We start from the raw sequence: 25024 nt of genomic DNA on the forward strand, positions 1-25024 counted from the left end.
AAGCTATATACACACACACTCACACAAACCACACACACAGAGCATAGTAAAAGTGAATGGAAGCATACGCGCAAACATTTTAAAGGCTACTTAGAAATTCAGCAAACATAATAAAACAGGGATTTGCAGGGCGGGTTTGCCAATCTAGTCCAGAACAGGATTTCTTTATCAAAGTCTGTGTCCCTTCCTGGACTCTCTGCAGTTCATCCACAGCCCAGGGGAAGGATGTGGTGCAGCGAAGGGGGGTGGTATGAATGTGTTAATTAGGATTGGATCACTACTGAGAACACACAGAGGTACTTGTATATTCTTTTAGAGAATACTCTTCAGACACAGGGGTTCATAGGCCCTGATAGACTAACACAGAGACATATCCTTGTCCTGTTCAATCATTTACCCTTGTGAGATGGGACCATAGGGAGTTAATGCTTCTGATCCAGAGGGCAAAGAAGAAATCTGATGTTACAGTGCCATCCCCAAGAGCTCAAGCCATGATCAAAAAGCACTTAATATCTGTGGATCATAATGTTGTACAACCATGTGTTCAAGCTAAGGCTGTCAAATACTTATTTTTGTGACTCACAATTAGTTTTGACTTCCTAGTTGAAAAGTATAAATTACGTATTGAATTTCATGGAAATGTTTAATGAAAGCACAATTTGCTCGGGATTGCACACACAACCTTTAATCCAAAATCTATGTGTAATTTAGACTCAGCAATACAAAGACAGGTCACTGTTATGGCACTTCTATGCTTATTTATTCTTCTGCAAGATTGAATTAAGTGCATACTTAGTCATATTTTCTTGATGGGTGCTGACTCTTCATTAATCTTAGTGCTTTAACTACCCGCATGTATGGTGGTAAAGTGAAAAGCTAAATATACTGTCAGTCTGGGATAATTTACCTGCATGAAAACGACATGAATTGCTATGTTTGTCCTTCTGAGTCATGTGATACTTATAAACCTTGTCACATTTTCTTTTTGGCTTCCTCATTCATTTTTACAACACTGTGTTCTTGTCAGGTTAAACTGCAAAATCTTTACTTTTCTCACGTATCGTAACAAACTACAGTTCAATCTTGTGAGAAAATTCTTTTGCAATCCACATGTTTAGCAAAAGAAAAAAAAGAAAATAAATAACTGATCTAAAAAAAAAAATCGAGTTCAAAATTCATTCATTTTTCATTGTAAATATATAGTAGGAGTCCATATGTTACTTTACCTTTGACAGCCCTAGTTTAAACATCACAAGTATAAAGCACAACTTAAAGCAAGTACCATACAGTATAATCTATACACATACAAGTCTTCATGAGAAAATATGATCTGTTATCTACATGTCCATAACTCTGTTTTCCTGTCGTACAGTTGATGTGAACTGCTTTCACTGCACCACTCTGTAAAGGGCTATTAGACCATCAAATACTGAATGGCAATTGTCTGTAAATGCATTTATATACCCATATATTTGTAGGTAAAACGTATGGCTTGTAACACATAACAATAGAAATTGTCCTAAAGCCTAGCTATACGTACTATTATTATTATGTCAAAGTAACATATTATATTCTGAAGCAAATATTACAAGGCAAGCATATTACTATAGACAATGAAGAAACAATTAATGAAATAGCCAGTATTGCATTATTCAATCAGTGCTTTGTGTAGTCCATATATTCCTGATGTAGAACGAGTTAAGACTGGATGGATGATGAGGTGTTTGATTGCTCTCAGCTTATCATGTTGAGGAACTTGCTTTCTTCAGCCAAGGCTGTGAGCATAGAGTTCATGTCACCGATTGCCATGTTGCCGATCCCCGTCGGTACAGACGCAAGGGTGACAGAGTTGCGGGGGGTGGTGAGACGTGAGGAACTCTGAGAGAGGAGGCCAGGACTCAGAGTGCCCGACATTAGGCTGGAGTGGTCCCCATCATCTAGCATGGTGTCAAAGTCAATCTGGGCATGCTCCGTGCCACCGGATCGGCTAGTGGAAGAATCCACAGTACTGCTGGAGACGTGGTTGACTCCAGGCGAGGCCATGTTGGCTGCAGCAGTGGTGTTGCTGGCAGGAGCCTGACTAGCACTGGGGGACATAGGGGCATCAAAGCTGGCTGAAGTGGTCTCAAACATATGAATCTGACCCGTGTAGAGTACAGCAGAGTTCGGATTTGCGGAGTTGCTGTTGTGAGCTGCTGAGCCACTGGGCCTCTTTGGGCTCGCCTCAGATGTGTTAGTACCACAACTGGGGTTCAAATCAGATGACTTGGGTATTCGGCTTGGTTGCATCATGCTAGACCCAGTCTGTTGTCTGATAAAAGACTTGGGTTCTATGGGAGGCCTTGGTTGAAACATTCCTCTAGCTCCATTATGGATATTGTGCTGCTGAGAGGCAACACTGTAATTTTGCTGCTGATCCACTTGGTTCACATGAGAATACCCATCAGCTTGTGTCCTTGCTCTGCAACTTTGCAGTTCTGGAACTGCCATATTGTTCTGGGTAGGCCTCACGCTAGTGCTCCCAGATATAGAATTTGGGATTGTCTCTTGGCCAAACCCTTGCTGAGGACTCATTTGCTCACTAAAGTTTGCAGTGTTGCATTGCCTCTGTTGCTGATGCTGCTGGTGGGAAATGTTCATCGGCCTCTGGTTGTTGTGGTTCGCATACCCCTGCATAGACATATTCTGACTCATAGGCACTACCTGCTGATTGCTGCCCAAGCCTTGACCTTGTCCCTGGAGGGAACCAAAATTATGCCTCTGCTGAACAACAGCTAGGTTCCCTCTCAGAGGATGCTGTTGTTGTTTGGAGAGCTTGTTTGTGGTATCCACAGTGCCTGAGCTCACTTCGTTCCATTGCACCGGCATGTTATTCTTATTCATATTGCTGGGTGCTGAGAAGGACTGATGGGAGCCACTGGTTCCCATCTGGCAGGATTGCATGTCCTGGCCAGACTGAGCCATGGTTGCATCCACCATGCCCATCCTCCTCTGAGCATAAAATGATGCTGGTGGGGCCATGCTTGTCTGATAGCCCTTAGCCTGATTGTTGGAATGGTAGTCCACTTGCCCCAAATTGTGACCTGAAGGGCCAGAATTCTGGCACCGAAGGTACTGCACTACATCATCTGGAAGCACCATGTCCTCCTCTCCACCCTGCTCCCCCCCGATCATCATACCATCCACTGCCATGTTCTCCATGGCCACATTCTCAGAAATGCTGGGTGGTCTGGGGGCAAATGGGTAGCGTTGCAGGCTGCCATCTGAGCGAGTGTAGCCCTGCATAGCCAATGCTTGGTGGCGTTCAGCTGAAGGAACATTTGTGGGGTTCATGCTGTTCGTGCTGTTATAGCGCTGAACCCTTGGAAAGGACACAGGGTCCAGAGTCGGACGACGCACTGGATCACTGGCACGACGTGGAAGGCTGCTGGGTACCTCATGGGGCATCATGCTCCGTGTGCCATATCCTATATCACTGCATCGTCGAGGCACAGTTCCAGGGTGTGGCTGATGGAACGGGTGCGACATGCCTTCCTGGGAGTCGCTGTAGAGTGCCATGCGTGTCCTCAAGCTCATTCGATCCATATTGGGGAGAGGAGTAGGTGGAGCTCCACCAATGGCAGCAGCATACTTTGCCTTAAGTCGATAATGCTGAGCTGGTGTCAGACTAAGGACGCTGGGGAGACCTCCTCCTCCTCCTCCACTGACACCACCACCTCCACAGTGGCTGGCCTCGCTGGAGCGGCGAGACAGGTCAGTGGAGATTGGGTCATAGGAGTCAGCCGAACTGATATTGTTGTGACGGTTACCACCAAACTGGGACGTCTCACTGGAGCGGCGGCTGGAGTAGCACGGTGAAATACCGGAGGAGCGGCGGCTCATGGTGTAAGCTGAGCTCATGGTGCTGGTGGTGCTGTCACGCCGCTCATTCAGCTGGTTCAGCAGTGTTACTTCACATGAGGACAGGTCACCCATGCGTTGGCCAGGGTACGAACCGCTTAAGTTGCTGATCACGTTGGAGTTCTCCAGCAGGGAACCTAGCAGACACAAAGAACAACACATTTATGATTGTTTAACTTTACAACATTGTATAGACTGAGTATTACTGTACATAGTTATGGATTCATTCTACATCTTGTCATCTTGCATCTTTACGTTTCCTCAACCCACACTTACCGACTGCAGGTATGGGAGGCAGCTTCATGGTGTTGCGTTGGCCCTGCGGTGGTTGTGGTGCAGAGTTGACCCATGGGCAGGAGTCCCTCACAGTCTTCAGCCTTTCCTTTTTGATGTTCTCCAGCTTGATGGTGACCCCGCCACCATGACCCACGGCTTTCCTCAACTGTAGCCCCACCCCAGCCTGCTGTCCCCCAGCGGTAACAGTGGAGTCAACCATGGGGCCATCGTCCTGTGCGCTGAGGTCCCCGAAGCTGCCCCCGCTGTGCAGGGCCATCTCTACTCCACTGTCGTTGTTGTTGGCACTGCTGAGAGGCGACGGCTCACTGCTGCATGACGAGTGGCCACCAGGACTGGACTGATATGTCTGATGGAAGATACCAAGGATTTGATGTAAGTGGAACAAATGAAATTATAGGAGCTAGAGTATATTGTAAATGACAGAGCTACATTGTTAAATGTTAAACTAGTAAATACCAAACTTTGGTTACACAGATTATAATGATTTTCTTATCACAAAATTTAGTGAGATCTTTTTTACATTTAAAAATAGAAAGTGAAATAATTGATTCTATTGAGAAATGCCAAGTTCAGAGAACTCCATCACGTATTCTTCGATATTAAATAATCACCACATTTAAGAAATTCTGATTGTAATGGTGTTTTAATAACTAATATTGGTCTATCGTTCCATAATCTCATTAATCATAGATGCATTTTATTTATTTACAACAAGAATATAAATGGATAAAAGATGAGTTCTGAGAGCAACAAACCAGCAGTGACAGAAATTCAAACTGGACAAAAATGAACTAGTCTTGATCACAGCTTGATGCTGGCACTATTTGTTCAACACACATGCTAAAACAGTCCCAGCCTCTGCATATTAATGTGACAATGACTTTTATCATCAGCCGACCACAGAGGCTACTGCCAGAAGTCTTGTGGGCAGAAAAATATAGTTTTATGGTAATGTGTGTGTCTCCAGACATGCATATATGGGCATCCCACATACAAAGAAGCATATTTTACGTTTGTGAAAATGGATAATCATGCAAAAATAATAATTTACATCATGTAAGGGTGCATCGATGTAGCACGAAACATTCACACATCTTCCCATGCTGAGTTGCAACCAGTCAGAGAGACAGTTTGAGTGCTCACCTCAGTGAAGTCTGTCCATTAGAAAGGTTAACTTGAGAGAAGCAAGTTCAAGCAACAACCAGAGAGGTGAGTTAGGAAGGAAGCAGGCAAAACCAAGCGGTAAACATTGAACCTCAGAGCAATGTTAGGAGTTAGTGAAAAACAGAAAAAATAATTGTGTCCAACAGGTGCACTGATCATTTGGTGTGCACAAAGTGGTACACTTCCTTCACAAGTATGAATAAAACAATCAATGTTCCGCATACAAATATCTTCATGAATTAATAGAGAGATTTGTATGGGATGGATTTCCTAATTCATGTGATCGGGACCCACCATAGAGTTCTCAGTCTTGATAGATTTGACTTGTAGGCAGTCGTCCACTCCTCGAGAGGTGCTGTTAGCCTCAATTTTGCCGTCCCCGCCTCTTGCACCAATCTTAGAATTGGCCTCGTTCTCGCCGTTGCCTTTGGGCGGCTGCGGTCTCGGTGGTATGTCGCTTCGTTGTTTCTTGGTGACGTGGGCATCGGGTCCGTGAACGGTCTTAACGTGCTTCCTGAGAGAGCTGGGGTCTGTGTAGCGCTTGGTACAGCCCGGAATCTTACACACATATGGTTTCTGACAAAAAAAAGGATTTAAAGTTAAATTATATTCTAATTTGGTCTGTTACAGCACACATATCTCTGTCCTCCTTTGAGAAATAAATACAAAACAAACAAGAAAGCATAATCATTTTTGGGTTTCATAGTTGACTAAGCACTAGACACGAGTGCATGAAACTCCACAGAGTAAATCAGCTGATCGATGCGTGTGAGTGAACATACCTCATTGGAGTGTGTGCGGTTCTGGTGCTTGGCGCGGTCCGAGGCGTTGGAGAAGGCCTTGTTGCAGCTCTCGTGTTCACACACATACGGCTTCTCCCCGGTGTGAGACCTGAGGTGGGTCTTGAGGTTCTCCAGGCGGGAGTAAGCCTTCGCGCAGCCCTCAAACTGCAGAGAGATGGAGATAAACGGGCAGAGAATGAGATGTAATGTCTGAGTGCTGTGCTGTTTTGTCAGCAGCTGGCCAGAAAAATAAACCTCCAAAATAACTCTGTGTGTTTCAGTTTTTAAATGTAATCTACTCTTGGACTGGTGCCCGCCTACTGTGGCATGCCACACAAAAGCAAAGCAGTGCTACAGTTTGGTAAAAAGGGCTATTATGTGAAATATCTAAACTGAGTGTGAAGTGCGGCAGAGCTCTTTGGCTGGTGTGCTTTGTTGAGACAAAGAGAAGTCTGTGTTCAGCCTTTGTGTTCACTTGTGCTGTACAAGCTATAATTTGGTATTCATTCTGAGCAGTCATTGTGAATGTAATTGGCTTTGAAATTAAAAGAGAATCAAACAAGACTAGCTCAGAAATGGGTTATGAAAGTCAGAAGATTCTCCATTAAAAGATGAGACTAAAGCAGAGTTAGAGTGTTGTGAGAAGATGCACGTGGGATTTGTGTAAAGAATACACAGCCTGGTCTTATTAATAAGAACCCACGGCCCCCTGCTTGTCTGCAGATTTTAATTACACGCCCACGCTGTCAATCAGCTTTCTTCACTCTCTCCTTCACAAGTCATCTGTTTTAATGCATTCACAAGAGCAAGCTTTGAAGCCAAGCAAACATGCCCTCAATTTGATCTTCACACAGAAAATGAAGGCTTCAAAAAAAACTCTGATTCTAAGCACAAAGAAAATCACATGGAACATGTTCTTTGGGCAAAACCTAAGTTCTAGTGCCAGTGGTTGGTCAACCGGACGGTTAACCCTTAAATGCATGGCTGTTCTTTCAAACGATCCTGCATACCTCAGGTCTCTAATGACCCAGCATTTATGAAAAAAAAATCATATTACTGGTAAAGACATTTTTGAAAAATCATATTAACAGAACAAGCACACAAAAGCTATTTTTGTCAAGACAGTTGTATAATGTTTGTAATTTCCCGACGTGAGGCAAGTTCTCTAAATATCATGGAGGGGAAAATGATGGAGAAAAGATGGACAGAAGCAGCGAGAGCACTTCTTTACATGGGTGACTTAGTGTCATCCTCCACCCTGCTTACAACCGGCCCTTTCAGTAAATCGCAGATTTTTTAAAATAAAAATTAGGATATTTCGGCCTAAGCTGCTTACATTTTGACAATTCTCTAATAAAGTTAGCCCTCAAATTGCTAGAATACAGCAGCCAATCAGTGAGTCATTTAACATTTCATCACGGTGTTTTGCAGGAATATGAGGTTCTTACGGTGCATTTGTGCGGCTTCTCCCCTGTGTGCCGCCTCATGTGGACCACCAGCATGTACTGAGCCTTGAAGGGCTTCTGCTCCCGTGAACACTCCTCCCAGCGGCACACAAACTCCTTCTTCTCCCCGTGGATGTGGTCGTTGTTGATGTGCTGAGGAGACAATTTGAATTCAAGTAAATCATAACAGTGATACAGACGTTGACATAAGTTGTCAAAATGGTGGCATGACACCATGTGTGTGAGAGCATCTTTAGGTATTAATGAAACCGAAATTCTTGTCTTTTTCCACCAAAAGAGTCTCGCTCTTTCACTTGTCCAATGTTTCTGTATCCACGCACACACGCACACGCTCACACACACACACACACACACACACTGTGGGTGAAGATGCCATCCATTATGCCTGACAGTTATTATGCATCTGTCAACAGGAAACAAAAACTATAAAAGCTTGTTTTGTTTTTTCAGGCTCTGTGTGTGTGTGTGTGTGTCTGTGTGTGTGGAACTTCCTCAGATCCCAGTAAAAGTGATCAGGAAGAGGATAACTGACTCCATCCTCCTTACTTTTAATGGATCAGGAAGTTAGTGAGGGACACAAAGTTTCCTGTGCGATGCTCACACATAAAACTTTTGGCCCAGCTATTGAAGTAGTTTCAGACAAATTACACTGCAAACCTTGCAAAATCTCAGGGAATTCTCTTTTAAAATGTTCATCTACACTGCAAAATTACACACCTTTCTTTTTGTCCTTTTAAAATGTATAATTTGCACTGCTGGGGAAGAAGAAGTTAGTTACCCCTACTGCAATGTGGCAACATGCTCCAGTAAACCCCGGTACCTTCACAGTTATCTTACTAATTATGACCTCAGACACAACAGGTTTTTATCAAACTCAAAACACTGCAAAGGAACCACTGCACTATACACACACAGTTCTGAACAGACACACACAAAAAACTGATCCCGTGCACCACACGCAAATATCCACACACCCAGAGGAACCACTTCATTTCCTGAGGACATCCAGACCCACAACGCTCCACTTATGTGGCCACTTCTCCTCCAGCGCAAAGGCTCAGTGGTTGTCGATTCTGCTGAGATCTATTTTGAGTGAAGGAGGAGGAATGGAAACAAGTGGAGGCCTCTATTTTCAGGTTACTCACTGCTGTAAATCCATCATTTGGGGGCTTTTGACAGGATTACTTTAGTTAAGCAGAAGCCAGAACAACCCGCAGGTGTGTGTGTGGTTTTTGTTTCTGATATTAAAGTTGTGTGAAACCCTGGGTGCGCTTCGGGAGAAGCTGTCAAGAGTTTTTGTAGAAAAAAAAATAGATTCCAAACCTGGATTTCTTTTTTTAAGTTGATAGAAAGCAGAGGCCTTTAAAAAAAAACAAAAAAAAACATTGTAGCGAGGATAAAAAAATGTGTTGGCCTCAAATTGTCCAAGATTAAACCGAGGATCTTCTGCTAGCCTACTCACTAATCCTGACAAGCGCTCTTTTACTTTTGGCTCAGGAGCTGGAGTTGGGGCAAAAGTTCTGAAAGGTAACTCTGGCCATGACTTGCAGCCGCCCATGGCAACACGTTCCCATCCGCCTGTGGGTCTGCGGACCTGACACATGCCCGCCGCTCTGACATGATTGGAAAAGAGTGGGAGCGTGATGTTCCGTAACTCCAGAGCTTCTGGCATGACGATGGATTTACGGCCGGTCCTCTGGGCTTCAGGGGTGGGGATGTGTGGGGTGTTGCTCAGACTAAGAGGTTAGGGGTGTGGGGTCGTGGGGCTGAGGGTTTAGCGGGTGGGACGTGGGGGCACAGCTGCAGGGCTCGGGCTTGAAGGTGGCAAGAGCCGGCAGACTCATTAACGTTGCGCGTGTCAACACAACAGGAAAGGATCAGTTACTGGAGAGCTTTCTGATTGGGGCTTGATCGCCATGGATTTAACGAGGAGCCGGAGAGTTGTTTGAACTCCAAAACTTTTTACACACACAAAACACAATGGTTCTAATGGCAGAGTTCGGAATTTAATTTCGCTCTGGAAAAACGTATGGAATGTCGATGACGGAACCAAGAATAGCACAATGAAACATGCCCGTGAAAGACTTGGCGTTGGACCGTTTTCACAGTCGACCTCTCGCTGTTTAGTTCAAAGGGCTGCAATAAAACAGAGCGAGCGAGTGTGTCATTCAAACCACTCACATGAACAAGTTGGTCCTGGGTGTCATACTCCTTGGTACAGCCCTCCCAGTGGCAGTTGGTCTCGTAAATGGCCTCGGGCTCCTGTTTGCACTCGTCTTTATCCAGATCCTCACTCAAGTCCAAGATCCCCCCGCAGTGGTCCTGGAGAAAGAGGACCGAGCTTTGTCAGAACAGACAGCACAGATGTGTGCATATAGTATGAATGAATTAAATAAAAAGATACAGACACAGTCTGCAACTTTCACCTGGGACTGTGTTCGATATGTCACAGAAGCATTCTGTACGGTTTCGCATTTCTCTTATCTTATCTGGTACTTGATCCTAATGAGTTGGTGCCTGATCTCGATGCGTGACTCCTTTTGTCATTGATTAAAGCTGCATTCTTATTTGCTACCTATCATCAATAAAAGCCAAATTGCAGTTAAGGAGATGGCTATTTGTGTCACTGTAAATGGCTGAAGATGTGATAGAGATAGCTAAGGTACCAAATTAAAGAATCTATGCATATCAAGGTCATTAAGTAAATTCTCCAGGAAAAGGAACTCAATCATAGTTTGGAATGTGCAACCTGGAGAAGTTCTACTTATGAGGCAATCGATTTTAGTTTTCACATTTTTTTACTACTATTGTTTGATTGTCATACCTGAGAGGATGGTGAGATGGGCAGCGGACCCTCTGCCTCCGTCTTAACCTTTGACCTCTTGGTGGTCAATGGGTTGACGGTGCTACTCACTGCTGGGTCTCCACTGGCATTCTGAAGAAGAGAGACAGGGTTTACATTTTGTGTACTGTATTTTGATGCAGGAAAGGAGGCAGAATGACAGAGTTTTCAACCATGTTCCTTTTGTCATACGTGCATATAAATTGAAGGAAACCAACAACAACCAATCACAGACGCAAAAAGCTCACTCATTCATAGTCAATCAGTGAATCATTCCATCGATCGTAACACATTCCAACCTTCTTTCTGTGTGTGTCCATTCGCCCTCCCACTCATTCTCCTATTCATTTTACCATTATGACTTTGTGGACTGTCTCCACACAGTCACCAGTGGCAGATGGGAATCAGATAACAGAATCAACAAGATACCACGCAATTGTTTTGTTTTTTGGCTCGCTAGCCGGCCGCGATGAGATGTGTGGAGTCCTTGCGCCAGGCACAGCGGTCCATAAGTCAGACTGGGACCTGCCGCCGAGACTAAACAATTTAGACTGCTTTATGATCGCCAAAGCCACAAGGAAATATGAAAGAAGAGGAGTTATTGCCCTCGGTAAAGAGGGGGAAGGCAGCAGGGTCGGGAATTGTGTGGTGGGAAGGGGGAGGGGGGCTTTGATCTGCCAACAGATTCTCAGACGACAACACAAAAGGCCTGTTAAAGCTCTAATGGACACAAAAAGAAAGTTATCAAACGTAAAGCAGCTGATAAATGATTCTGCGTGTGTGCGTGTGTGTATTAAGGTTCATTGGAGGGGGTCCAATATAAAAGGGGGTGTCCTAATCCCACCCAGACGCTGCAGTGCACTTTGGCATTTCTGGGGGCCTCCATGATTCATTCAGTTGGCTGAAAACCAAGAGGGAAATATGGTTCTGATCTCTGCTGAATGTGTGTCAGTACATGTGTGTGAACCCGGGGTGTGTGTGTGTGTCTTGTTCGTGTGTAAGTGCTTGTGTGCGTATGTGTGTGTGTGTGTGTGTGAGAGTACGCAACAAGGTGCAAACATACACTCTCCGATACTCTTTTGTGTGTCAGTAGACACCGGGCTGACACGGAGCTGGAGGCAGCTGATAGCAGTGTGAGGCAGAGTGATTCACTGAGTGGGAAGTTTACATTACGTTACGCTGTGGTGTATACAGAGGGCTGATAAAGAGACCGGGGAGACAGTAGGAAGTAAGACAGATGACACTGGGTGGGAGCCTCATGCATATTTCTGACTTGAGACAATTTACAAAGAATACTTCATTCATGACTACTTGTAAATTTAGGCTGCATTCAGTGCTAGCCTTCATCCGCAGTTCTAAACAAGGACAATTGGTTGATCCGTCAACACCTCTGACCGTCATTCTATTGCCAAGTTATGCAGCCCGACACGCCTGATTCCAAGTCAGTTAAATATATTGTTTTTAGGCCTATTTGTTGGAGGAAAGTATTTATTCAAAGATATCACTCGTTGGCTCTGTGAGCTTATGATGGGCATTTTCTAATGAAGACATTTCTTGTCATTCAACAAGGACAGGTCATGGTCTCATTGTTTTCCATTGCAAACTTAGCCAAGGTTGTCAAAACTACTGAATCGCCGTCCACATCTCTTTACATTTGTCAATGAGACTTGTTTTTCCACGGTTGAAAAACACAGAGCCACTTGGACTTGTACCTGGGTACAATGCTAGCATTCTAGCCTCCGATACAAGAATGCTGGATTGGGTATTGATGAGTACTTGAGTCTGTGCCCCGATCCGATATCACGTTACCACATCATTCATCAACTCATTTACGCTACCTGCCCCGATTGCTATTGCACATGTGCAGCTCTCACCAAAAGATGAAAGAAGCAAGATGGCTCACTCCTTAGATACTTTCATCATCAATTTTGACCACAACAATTGTTTTTTTCACCCCGAAGCTAACAATAGAGCTTGCTCTCTTCTTCCCCATATCTGTTGAAGGATGCACATGTGGCACTCGGTATCGGCCCAATGCAAGTTCGGAGGTGTCGGAATGGGTATTACGAACATGCTTTTAACACACTGATCAGAAATTTGATATGTTCAATGAAAGCCTCAATCTAACATTAATTAGTCATCCAAATACATGTAAGAAAGAAAGATTGAATGTATATGCTCTTGAATCTGTGCACATTCTATTGGTTTACAAGTGTTACAACCAAAGATTTAAATCCTCCCATTCCTACCTGGTTTGCTTCAGAGTTGGAGCTGTTGTGGGAGGTGGTCATCGGTGAAGCAGTGAGGGGGTGTTGGCGGGCAGGGAAAGAGGACGGCGGTTGAATGAGAGGAGGTGTGTGTCCGAAGGCGTTGAGACTCCTCTGCTGGGACAACAGCTGCTGGTACGCAACAGGGTTGATGGGATGAGGGAAGCTGAACGAGGGACTGAGCAAGAGAAAAAGAGAGAAAAATGTATCTTATGGTAAATATGAATGGATCATTTTGTCTTGTGGCTAATAAGCTAAGATCAGATTGGAAAGAATTCCAACTGAAAACTGCAAATAGGATGCTCGTAGCTAGATTGTGAGGATATTTGCTTAATTGAATAGTTTGGACTAGTAATAAAAAGCTTTTTTACCGGTATCTATAATGGAAAGGGTACATGCTGTAACTGTGCGTATATGCATGTTGGAAAATTGCTAGATATGCATGCACATCTGAATACCTGATCCCTCCGACTGAAAGATGCCCATACGAGCTGCTGGCGGCCGAGCTGGAGCGGGAGTTGTTGATGTAGGCCACCAGGGAGTTGGGCGAGGTGCGGATCATGGTCTGCAGGTCAATGCTGGCGTCTGACAGCGGGGAGATAGACAGAGCCCTCTTCCTGCTCAGTCGGGGTGTCAGCCGGGGGCTGGAGAAACGGGAAACTGGACATAGACGCAAGGAGACACAATAGAGACACGGTCAGCCATCTTGGCGTTGCTACTTCGATGGACGACTTCAAAATGAATCGACTGCGTGCTGACGGATGACCACATGATGTCTACTAATGCGGACAGGGCTCACAGTCAGCAGGTTGGAGAGCGAACGTGTGAACTCCTCGTACTTTCACTAAACCTCTGCCTGGCCTCAATAGAGACCAGCATTTACCCTGGACCATGTTAGAAGAAACATTCTCAAGCCTTCTAGTAGAGGTCACAGCCATGCTAAGCCACACTCTATCTCCTGCATCTCTCTCTCACACACACACAGCTCCCCTATTTAACATTCGCGTCCTCTTATGCATAATGAATCGCTCCCAATCATTCTCAGTAATTGCCGCGATAGCAATCTCTTTCAAACCGCTGTACTTGGGCAAGTTAAATGGAGGCAATTTAAACAAATTGATCTCGGAATACCATTAAAAAATAAAAGAACAAGGCTGACTCACAAAGGTAGCGTTCACGGCCTTCCGCTGGACCTGGCCGTTGCACTATTTTCTCATTCTCAGAAAAAGAACACAAGAAAACGACGGGGGGAAATACTTTCCCATGAACTTGAAGATAAGGCTATTTGTTTTTCCATTCATACTGATCGTCCATAATTCATGTGTGTTTATTTCTTTTACAGGGGAATACGTCTCTCCCACTCCCACGGACACAGATATCTTGCTTGGGACCAACAGGTGCTGCTTTGAAAGCAGGGCCGGCATGTGGTTCTTTGTGCGCACGTGTAATTAGGTCTTACAGCAGACATCATCAGAGGCGCGAGAGGCAGGAAACTCATAATGGGTCCATCACAACTCACCTACGCACACATTTTCTGCACGTCAGCTTCGGTGCTGTCAATGTGTAGCCCACACTCGGCTCTTAGCTGGTGGAACTCACAAACCCTCGAGCAAAATGAGTCCAGGCACCGCCATAATCACCGCGCCAGACCTACAGCCATAAACCAAGATCTTACTTCCAAAACTATTATGTTTGGAGGTGGCGAGTCGTAAAGCGGAGGCATATGCACTTAGTTAAAAAAGCCCCCGGGACGACAGGCGGCGGACGACAGTAGTTCGGGGTCTGAAAAAAAAAAAGACTGCTGGAGATGATAGGGACGTGTATGAAGGAGTTGGCAGGAACAACAAACGTTCCTCAGGAATGTGCCTCTTTCGGGCTAATAAATAAATGTGGCATCTTTGTTTAGATACGTAGAGGTGTAAGGACGGAGGAAAGGACGGCGATGGGAGAGGAGGAACAGAGGCAGGCAATTCTCCACTTGGCCCGTCATTCTGATGACCAATGTATTGCATACGGGTCGTGCAAGAGCAAGGATTTGCCATTTTTTAAATTTTATTTCAATAGTGAGGCGCGTTTGTCGTCTTGCCAACAGATTTTATGGGGGGTACGTGTATTAATATTCCCTGTTTATTAAGCAGGAAACAGGCCTCACCGCCTGGTGGCCTGGTACCCTGGCAGCGTGGCGCCTGCCTCACGCTTCTGGGCACTGTGCCCAAATGTCGCCCTCGGCCTCCGTCGTCAAAACCACCCCCTCAATCTATAAATCCACCTCAGCCCGAAAGAATTCCCAACGCCTATATGCCTATAATGTCCGTTCTTCAAAACCCCAGGTGCGAACAAGTTAACTTTGTTTTTGCTTAGCGTTGTTGTTACTTTTACCTGGAACAAATGTTGACACAAATGTGCGCACACAACTCTCACCACTTGGTAAAGGAGTGTTTTATAGGTGGCTCTTATAATTGAAAGGGTGAGCAGGTTCCGGCAGGGAGTGAGAAAACAGATGTTACACAGGCCATGGCGGCGCGGCAGTATGTGGTTACATGGCGTGCGTGTGTACGTGTAATATTGGAGTGTGTGTCTATGTGTGTTACTGCATCGTCGGCTGGTTGTAATTGTGGGATATGGATTTATATAGAGTCATAATTACAGGCGCTCCAGTGCACATCGATACTGTCAAGTCAAAAAATATATATATATCAAAACGGATGGGAGTGAAGAGAGTGTATGTGTGTGTGATTATTTTAAGCATTTGCCCTTTGCTGTTTCAACAGCAATGGCTTTGTGGAAAATGAAAACACTTTAATTGAAGGGCAGTGTCATCCTGGTCTGGGCACACGGAGCCCCTCCTTGCAGGAAATGCAACTGCTTCCCTAATACGCTGTGTGGAGGGGTATCTAATGGCTGTCGAAAAGACAGAGTGCGTAGATGCTAATGTATAATGTATGCAGAGGTATAAATGAACTGTCTGTCCATCATTAAAAAAAAAAAATGTATACCAGTAATTTGGTAGAAAATCTTCAAAATGAACAGTTATTACAATTTAAGAGGACATATTTTAAATTCAGCAAATTCCAGTGTATAATGTTTATAAACATAGAATTGAATTGGATAGACGGTCCCCAGTGTTAGTTATCCTGATATCTGATATCGGTAAGGGCTGTGATCGGTGCACTGCTGGGTTTTTGTGGTCTCCAAGCACAGGTTTGTGTGCACACAGTTCAGCAAACCGTCTTACCAAGACACCACTGAACCACTGGGGGAAATCTTCAGAGGTGAAGTTAACGTATGGAGTCAGAGTTTTTTTTCAGGAATATGTGTGACTTATATTGTCGTATAAATACCTTTTACGATCAAATTTATTCCCAAAAAAGTCATTACGCAAGCAGAAACCTTGGGTTGCTTGCAGTTGGCTTTTGACTTTCTACCTTGAACATGTTTGCAGGTGAAGCAGGCATTAGCAAAGTCCCCCTCTAGCATGAATGGGAGAGCCCCCCTGCCCCGCCACCTCACTGCAGCTTGAGTCCGTGCCAGCAGGGCCCCAGGCCTCCACATCCTGAGCCAGCCTAGCCACCCCACAGGCCGGTCTGAGTGGGAAAAATGTTTATTTTCCCTGCTAAATCTCACTAATACTAACACTGTGAATTTTATTAGCGAGGCGGCTCGCGCTGAATCCTCTATGAGCCCCCAGTGTCCAGCCCAAAGCCGCCGTTGTGTTTGCCAGTGTGTTTAAGCACACACTTCCAGCCATGTGCTCATGAACTAACATATAGTTAAGTGCTTGTGTGTGCAGTCTGGGGGGACCGCCCTCCCCCACCTCCGGACCCCCTCACTCCTCACCACCACATCAGTACACAAATCTATCTCCCTCACTCCCTCCGCTGCATCAACACTAAAGCCTTTTTCCTCGGGATGGCACACATTGACTTTGGCCGCTGCTTTTGTCGTGGGAGCTTCAGCGTTTTCCCGCAAGACGCTCTGATATTTCTCTGCCCACCCACCCCTTCCACACCCGCTCGCTCATGTACAAACAGTCTTCTGAATGCCTCCCAATGTGAACACCACAATGGGACTTTATTGATACTTACATCAGTACCAATGCTAATGCTAAACATGTTTAACTTTAAATGTTCTTCTATTAAGGTTCAGAAACCGGAATATTAATATGCATTAATTGAAGGTGGAAAGACGTCTCTGACTAAAACTAATGGCATCTGTATGAGTCATTTCTTCTCCTATGTAGTCTTAAATTACAACTACGCCCATTTTCAAAATTCATACAAGTTATTCCTATGGTCTTACGGTGTTAGAAAACATAAACAACTTTCAAAACCTCCAAACTAGAGGGCTAATGCTGCGATCCATTGCAAGTCTCATGCAACTAGGGGCCACCTTCAAGCACAAATCAACTACATGGAAATCACAACATTCAATTTGCCCAGGCACTTTTCACAACATAAACCCTAAATAAAACCCTACAGAAAGGTTTTTATGCTAACAGTTCACTGTACGCACTGCCATGTTGCTGTGACTTGAAATGTATCGAAGGCGGCTAACTCGGACTAGATGGTTCTTGCACAAACTTCCAAGTTGGAATTCCTATTTGAATGATCGTTCTCTTTCACCTTTCGGAAGTCGTTTACTTCCCAAGTATTGCTAACAATGGATTGAGCTACTACTACTCAAGTGATGTCATTAAGTATAAAGTGTGGAACTGCTACACACTCGATGAATAGTGAAACATGTTCTAGATGATACTGAGAGCACACAGGAGGATCTCGGAGTATTTGGGTGATATTCTATTTCACTACCGCCAGCAATAGGATGAATCTCTTTCGGGCATAAAAAAGAAAAGTGTCACAAGTTTAAGACTTCCTTTTTTGAGAGAAAATAGCTCATGTTCATAAAAAATGGTCTGACTTTCCGAGGCCATGTAAATAAAATGTAGGAAATCTTAATTTAGGTGTCCCCATTAGAATGTTATTTTTTGGGCCCACATGGCATTGAGAGGGAAATGTCAGTGGAACGTTGAAGTTGTCACATTTTTTTACTTCACCTCACTACAAAGTATGATTGGTCAGGATCCAAAGTGTCTCCAATGTTTCTCAGAATTGCAGGAATTATATGTGTGATCCTGGACTCAATCCTCCAATTGTTTTACGAGGGAAAAGATCTTCCTCAAATGAACATTTTGTCAATTTTGTCAAGTCTAAAGGAAATCAGCTTGTTTTTAGGTTTCCATTTGAAACAAGGCTCAAGCATGTGTGATTCAAGAAGATTTGAACCAGAGTTTTCTTTTTTTTTAATCAAGACAAGATGGCACTATTTGATTTAGTAACGTTCATTCATAACGAAAAAGTATTTTTGTTGCTTTAGTCCAGTTTGTTTATATCAGACTCCATGTCACTCTGATCAGATAAGAACAGAAGATGATTAATGTGTAAGAAAACACACCGCAGACTTCAACAGTGGCTTACAAACGCAGCTAAGCGTTTCAGCGAGGCCTTTTCAGACGCCATGTTTGCCTAGCAGTTCTGTCCATCACACTGCAGCAATTCTGTGGGAGCAAATCCCAGCAAGCGGCGTGTGGATCTTGAAACAGTAAGAATGCAATCAAACAACCATTCTGCCGCGTAGGTTTTCTGTTTTAACTGGGAACATGAAAAGAATTCCCCCAAAGTCTGTGGCAGTCTGTAGTTGTGGCACTTCAAACAACATATTCCTCATATAAGAGGAGAGAAATTCCTGTGTTTAAGTGTCTGACTTAAGGCAAACCCAACAGTAAATCCCAAAAATTCATAAGTGGGACCTGTAGCTCCGACAAGCCTCCGCCCTCCACCCTGACACATGTGTCCCAACATTTCCACCAGCACACAGCAGCATTCAGTGTCTCATGTCTCAACCGTAAGCGGGTTCACTGAGGGCTCCCAGTTTTTGCGGTGGGTCTGCTGAATATTAGTGCATAAATTGATTTTTAATATGGGTTTTATCTGCGCTGCCTTCCAAAACTAACGCTGAGGGATGAAGCACATATTTGCCACCTCTGCCACTACTCCTCCTCCCACGCTCTGGCAGTAAATGAGGCCTTTGATTCAGTCCAAGGCTGCCCGCCGTGACCATTAGCTGGCCGTCCTGGTCAATACGGGCCTTGTGTCTCGAGGCCGCAATGGAAGAGCCTCCAGGCTGGCAGAGTGGCCTAAACCTGACCACATCACTCCTAACACGGTCCAACACTAAATAAAAGCAGCCGGGACGGTGGCAGCAAGTGTGGACGCTGCGTAGAGCGGAGGGGGTTGCGGCTATTTGAGCAAACAGCCTCGCCAAACAAGTGCGGGCGAGTCAGGACAGCGGCGGTCACTGAGGTGGCTGGAGCTCCAGAAGTAAAAGGTGGAGGAGGACGGAGAGGTGGTCTACAGATTCTACAAGGCCCGTAGCTCGTCCATTTCAGTACTACTACGGTTAACTAAGTGATTGAGTTTATTTTAAAGATGAATTGCAAAAGCGCTGCCGCATCAGAATCAAATCTTTCCTACCCGTGTGTGAGGATGCCTGCCTGCAGTGTCAGGCAGTGTGACCGTGTGTAATAGTGAAAGCATTTTTTTTTTCTCTTTTCTTTGGGTGGGTGGTTGGACGGGACGAAAGAAAGAGCGACGGGGCTCCTGGAGCCAGACGGCCGTCAGAGCCAAGTGGAGTATTTGATTATCAGGCATCGAAAAGGCTGACTTTCACAGACAAATTTCCACTCTGTTTGCTTTCTGTTCCCCATTCATAAGGCCTGAAGGTTTCTTGGATGCATTTCGCTGCTGAGATCAAACGCCTGTTCTGGTGCTGGACCGTCATCTTGATAGAGGGCCGGGGTTCTGACCGGCATGAGCGAACAGGCTGGCCTCTGTAAGCTTGTGTGCAAACCCGTGTGAGCATTTGCTTGCTTATTTGCCTGGCCGTTAAATTTTTTTGTGCACCACTGTGTGTGTCTAAGCTGCCTCATCCCCGTCGTTCAGTGGACAGCCATGCAGCCCACAAGGTTAATCTCTGCCTTAACTGCCTGACAAAAGAGAGAGCAGACGCAAAGGTCTCCTCCATCTCAAACGTCCAAATTCTCCTCATGCTGCTCTTTTTTTTTGCCGTTACCCTGGATTTGTTTTGTAGGATGTTACTCAGTGGAAGCACACCTAAAACACCATCAGAATGAGAGACTCTTGGTGAATACTTGTATTTACGAGCTCCTGGCCTTTGGGCTTTTAGTGTTTATGCACCCTCAACCCTCAACTAGCCGCGGCCCCCATGCTACGTGTAAGTCTAAAGAGCTCCACCAGCTTTGATGTGGTGAACTCTTCCATGAAAAAGCCTCAGGAGAAAGAACAAGAGGATGGTATCAACATGCCTGGTGCTGAGAACAAAAGGCAAGAGGGCTGTTAAGTCTGGCTGTACCAGGTATGAAAGGCTTTAGTGTTACTGGGATGGCAGTTATTAGAGATAAGTAATACTTTTTGACATGGAAATATAATGTTGGTGATTCAGTAGGCTTTCCAGTACAGGTTGGCTTCTCCCTCTGATGGGAGATGTGCAAATCATCAGGCCATGACCGTCATCGTTGCAATTTCAAATGTCACCAGCAGTGGCAGATCATATCAGGTGTAGTTATTTAACATTGATACAGAAACATAGCTTGCCAAAACGCCAGAATAAAGCAGCTTGAGTGCAGTTCAGCCAAAACTATTTAAAAGCCATCACCTGTTTTCCAAAGATCGTTAAGTAGAAGAAAACGCACCACTCAAAAACACCACTCAAAAACACCGCATTTCACAATGTCAACCTTGTGTTATAGTGTTAACTGCCACCGCTACACAACATTAACAATGTGCAAACCCTCTGCTTCAAGATACTATGCAAAACGCTGCCCAAGCAGCAACATGTGAAGGGTAGAGAGATCACATTGAACGGAGTGTTAAGTTTCGTCGTAAAAAAATCTTGTCAATTTCAGAAGTTGGAATCTCCCAGTGAAACCCAAATATGTTGCATTTCACAGGAAGAAAAATGTGTTTCATAATGCGAGACTGGAACGGATTTGAAATGATTAGATATAGATACATTTGTTACGAGATGAAGATTGGATAAAATACCATTGAAATCCAACAGTTTTATAATCTGATGAGCAATTGATGTACATTGTGTGATTATAATTTCATGAATAGCAAGTTGTAACTGTGGCTGTGCTGCTTCACTTGACTAAATATTCATGAATTGCTTAGGTGCAGAAAAACATCTCAAGTTGTATTTCTGTCAAAAGGCAACATATCACAAGCTGTCAGTTTATCCTTACCATCCACCGGGCTGATATATTCTGGGAGATGAGCTGCTGCTGCAGCCGCCGCCGCCGCCGCACTGCTCTGCATCAGCAGGTCCCCGTAGGGGGTCCGCTGGCTGGCACTGGCCATCAGGTGGTAGTACTCTGTTGGGTTGGCCCCTGGTGGTGGAGGAGGGAAACCAAAAAGGGCTCTTTCCTTCAGGTGTTCGTGGGTCACTGCAGCAGAAATAGGAGGAAGAAATAGAAAATGTACACACAGGTTTTTATATTTCCTTTTTTTTTAAATAAATAAAAAAAAACATTAAAAGATTGTCACTTTCTCATCCCTCTGTTATCATTTTTAAACATTCATCATGTCACCATGTCAACAAAATGGGATGGGACGGTATTAGATACAATACTGTAGAACGAATTCATCAGGAGGTAAGTTCGGTCGAGGTTTCTGTTCTACAGCACAGTGGTCATAACCCACGAAGTGATCCTAAACACATTTTGACAATTCAAAGGGCCTGAAAAATCCCATTTAGATTTTGTCATTTGACAAACCCCTTGACAGAATGACAAAACAGAGACAAGAACAGAAAAAGACTGCAAGAAGGACTCGACAGAGCAGTCGAGGGGTCTGCTTTTCAGATTTGAGAATTTGTGCTTGCGTGCATGCCGCGGGGCATGAGCCTTTTGATAAAAGATGTCTGATGTCTTTGAGGCTCGCTGGGCTAAGAGAAAATATCTCAAGGGAGTAAAGGAAGCAGAGGGAGAGCTGGAGCAGGGCAAGGGGGGGGAGGCTATGAAGGGAAAGAACACCACATTCCTGCACTTCTTTACTGTTGTGTATGCACTGAGTTGGACAGGCTGAAGTCATACACTGCAGGTGCAAACACACACACGCTCATAATGCAGAGGAAGCCTCACATGCTGCATGTGCAAAGGTAATGTTGACGTAAAAATGTGTTAACACCTGCTCCTAGTAAAGCCGCTGAAGTGTTAGGAACTATAAGTGTGAGAGGTGGATTGGTTTTCCTTTTTCCTACATGTGCCTGTGTCCCCCTTTCCTCCACTTCCTGCTGCCCCATAACCTCCCCCAGTGGATTGCGGAAGGGACCGGGGTCTAGGCCGATGGTGGATTAATATGCATGCTGGTGGAAAAAGGAGGATGTGGGGGTTGGGATCACTAGGTGGGGGCCAAGTGGGATATTGGGGGAGCAAAAATCACAGCTTCCCCCACCCTCTGAAACATAAGCGTGCATATAAACCAAAAAAATCTGGATCCATCCGAACTCATCAGGCCATGGCTGTAGTAACAGTGCACAGGCAGTATGCACTTCTAGTCTGTGCTCCAGCAGCAGCGACCCGGGCATATACCTTTGGTTCCTCCACGGCTGCCAGATCACATTAGCAACTCTGCGGAGTAGCATTTGGAGACTGAGTGTGTGTGACCTCACTTATGAACACAGATGATGAGAGATAGCAGCACCACTGGTCCAAATTAAATCAGACCATCGTAACACAGGTAAAAGGTTCAAATTGGACAGGATTTCAGATGCAGCTATTGAGTCTGTAACCATGCTCGTGGCTATGTGGCACTGTTCGTAGTTACAGGCTTTGAGCCTATGCTAACATGAGTGATTATGCAAAGATGCTAGTGTTTGGCAGGTATAATGTTTACCAGCTTCACAGATGGTAATGCTAGTTGCTTTTTGCAGGTGCAGAATCATTATTGTACCTCTGCTCAGAGAGGCTGAGTGGACCGGTTATAGTGGGACAGAGAGGCTGAGTGGACTGGTTATAGTGGGACAGAGAGTGGACCGGTTATAGTGGGACAGAGAGGCTGAGTGGACCGGTTATAGTGGGACAGAGAGGCTGAGTGGACTGGTTATAGTGGGACAGAGAGTGGACCGGTTATACTGGGACAGAGAGGCTGAGTGGACTCGTTTGGCTGGTTATAGTGGGACAGAGAGGCTGAGTGGACCGGTTATAGTGGGACAGAGAGGCTGAGTGGACTGGTTATAGTGGGACAGAGAGTGGACCGGTTATAGTGGGACAGAGAGGCTGAAAGGACTGGTTAAATTAATTTGCTTTGGAAAATGAGCGAGCAGAGAAGCGGTGCAGAATCTCCTTTGCTGTAACGTGTCTTTGTGGCTGCTGCTGAGTTTATAGTGTTCTATTGTACAGCAGTCTCTCATTCCCTATTTGTATTTATTACTGTAACATACAGAGCACATTTTAACTCATTTATTCAAGCACATTTTCTTTACTTCTACAAGAGTACAATATTGTAATAGTCTCTTTACTTGTGAGTATACCATAAGCGGGTATGGTTCACAAAGAACCTTCAAAGCATGCTTGACACCCAGATATCCATATCAGAGGGTTTACACATGCTCAACTGAGCTCCGTGGTTCCGCAGACTTTATTTATGTTCTGCAGAGCTGTAGTGTGCCCTCCATTTGGTGCCATACTTTCTTGCCACTTTATCAGTGACAGCATCTCTTCCGCATTGCTCCTCTTGAAAAGCGGCGAGGCATTACTGGCCCCAGCGTGTGCCTGGTGATTTACGGAAGCTGAGTGCGGGCCTGTGGCTCCTCACTTCTCCGACCTGTTGTTTGAGCAACGGTACCGAGGACAGCTCTGTCATCATGTGAACTCAATAGTTCACGGGTGACGCATGTTTTTTTTCTTCCCCTGTGCTAATTTACATGGTTTCTCCTGCCCAGACATATATAAAGACATGCAGGGAAGTTGCACATAACGCGTCTTGATGAAGAGGGAGCTGAGCTGGAAGGAGAAACTCTCAATTTACTGGTCGGTCTACCTTCCAACCCTCACCTATGGTCACGAACTCTGGGTTGTGACCGAAAGAACGAGGTATCGGATACAAGGTCACAGGCTCAGCCTTAGAGATAGAGTAAGGAGATGAGTTTCGGGCATCTAATCAGGATGCCTCCTGGAAGCCTCCCATTAGAGGTTTTCCCAGGCACGTTCAACTGGTAGGAGGCCCCGGGGAAGACTCAGGACACGCTGGAGGTATTATAACTTCCAGCTGGCCTTGGAACGCCTTGGGATCCCCAAGAATGAGCTGGAAAATGTTGCAGGTGAGAGGGAAGCCCGGGTCAGGCTGCTAGACGTGCTGCCATTGCGACCGGATCCCGGATGAAGCTGATGAAAATGGCTGGATGAATGAAACATGTGTGCCTGGGCACTGTAACTCGTCCACACATTAACCATCTATACGAGCTCATGTGAACTGACAAGTGATTCTGAGGAGGTGATTCTCCACATTTACCAGACAACTCAGTCCAGTAGGATAAGAAAAAAAGAGGAATTTGTTTGACAGCTGCAAACTTATCTCAAGGCCTGTGACACTTTGTGTGATGCTGCTGTGTATTTGTTTCGTAGGATAATGGTTGAGGTTGTTATACGGTATTGTGATGTTCTGAGCAACATATACTTGTAGTGATAAGATCAATATCATAGTCAATATTTTGGTGGCACGTGGGGTAAATCTTACCTTCAGCGGGGCTCAGTCCTCGTGCTGCTGAGATCATGGAGAGGGTGGGGCTGCCGTGTACCGAGCGTAGGTAGTGCTCCATGTGGGGGCTGACGTAAGGATGTGGAGGGCTGAACGGTGACTCACCGGGCATCGTATGAGGAGATAGACGGATCAGGGAAATGTCTGAGATGACTGGACTACCCGAAAGTCCAGGAGGTCTGCAAAGAGGAATTCTAAATTAGACCAATATAAATGAATGACACCGAGAAAGAAGTTGCGCACTCAGGAAGAAATCGAGGAGACTGGTCATGGATATATAGAAAGACAGAAAGCAGATAGTGGGAAATGGAGGGGAGGAAAAGACCTCCTGCACTGATGTGATTACTTGTATTGTGCTCCGTTATCATCTTGAGTGATCTTCATTGGTATGTTCAGAGACAAGCCTAAACTTCTGTTGTTCCACCAAAGTGTCTGCTGTTTCAATCCACTTCCACCCTTTCCCCTTTCCAGT

At 45.1% G+C, this 25024-nt stretch overlaps 1 protein-coding gene across 1 annotated transcript in view; it reads right to left on the reverse strand.

Annotated features, from left to right (window-relative positions):
* The window catches only part of gli2a (GLI family zinc finger 2a), a 76948-nt gene continuing 51924 nt past the window's right edge, over positions 1-25024 (reverse strand). Inside the window, exons 4-14 of the mRNA XM_068573077.1 lie at positions 24532-24731; positions 21039-21239; positions 13177-13378; positions 12701-12896; positions 10434-10544; positions 9791-9931; positions 7592-7741; positions 6144-6308; positions 5656-5937; positions 4177-4543; positions 1-4037 (exon numbers count right to left, since the gene is read on the reverse strand). Of these exons, the coding sequence (XP_068429178.1) occupies positions 1735-4037; positions 4177-4543; positions 5656-5937; positions 6144-6308; positions 7592-7741; positions 9791-9931; positions 10434-10544; positions 12701-12896; positions 13177-13378; positions 21039-21239; positions 24532-24731 (4318 nt within the window). The 3' untranslated portion in view covers positions 1-1734. The remainder of the gene's footprint in view (positions 4038-4176; positions 4544-5655; positions 5938-6143; positions 6309-7591; positions 7742-9790; positions 9932-10433; positions 10545-12700; positions 12897-13176; positions 13379-21038; positions 21240-24531; positions 24732-25024) is intronic.

This window comes from Clinocottus analis, unplaced genomic scaffold, assembly GCF_023055335.1.
Source record: "Clinocottus analis isolate CAN_PGR_092001 unplaced genomic scaffold, fCliAna1.0.p SCAF_12, whole genome shotgun sequence".
NCBI classification, from domain to species: Eukaryota; Metazoa; Chordata; class Actinopteri; order Perciformes; family Cottidae; genus Clinocottus; species Clinocottus analis.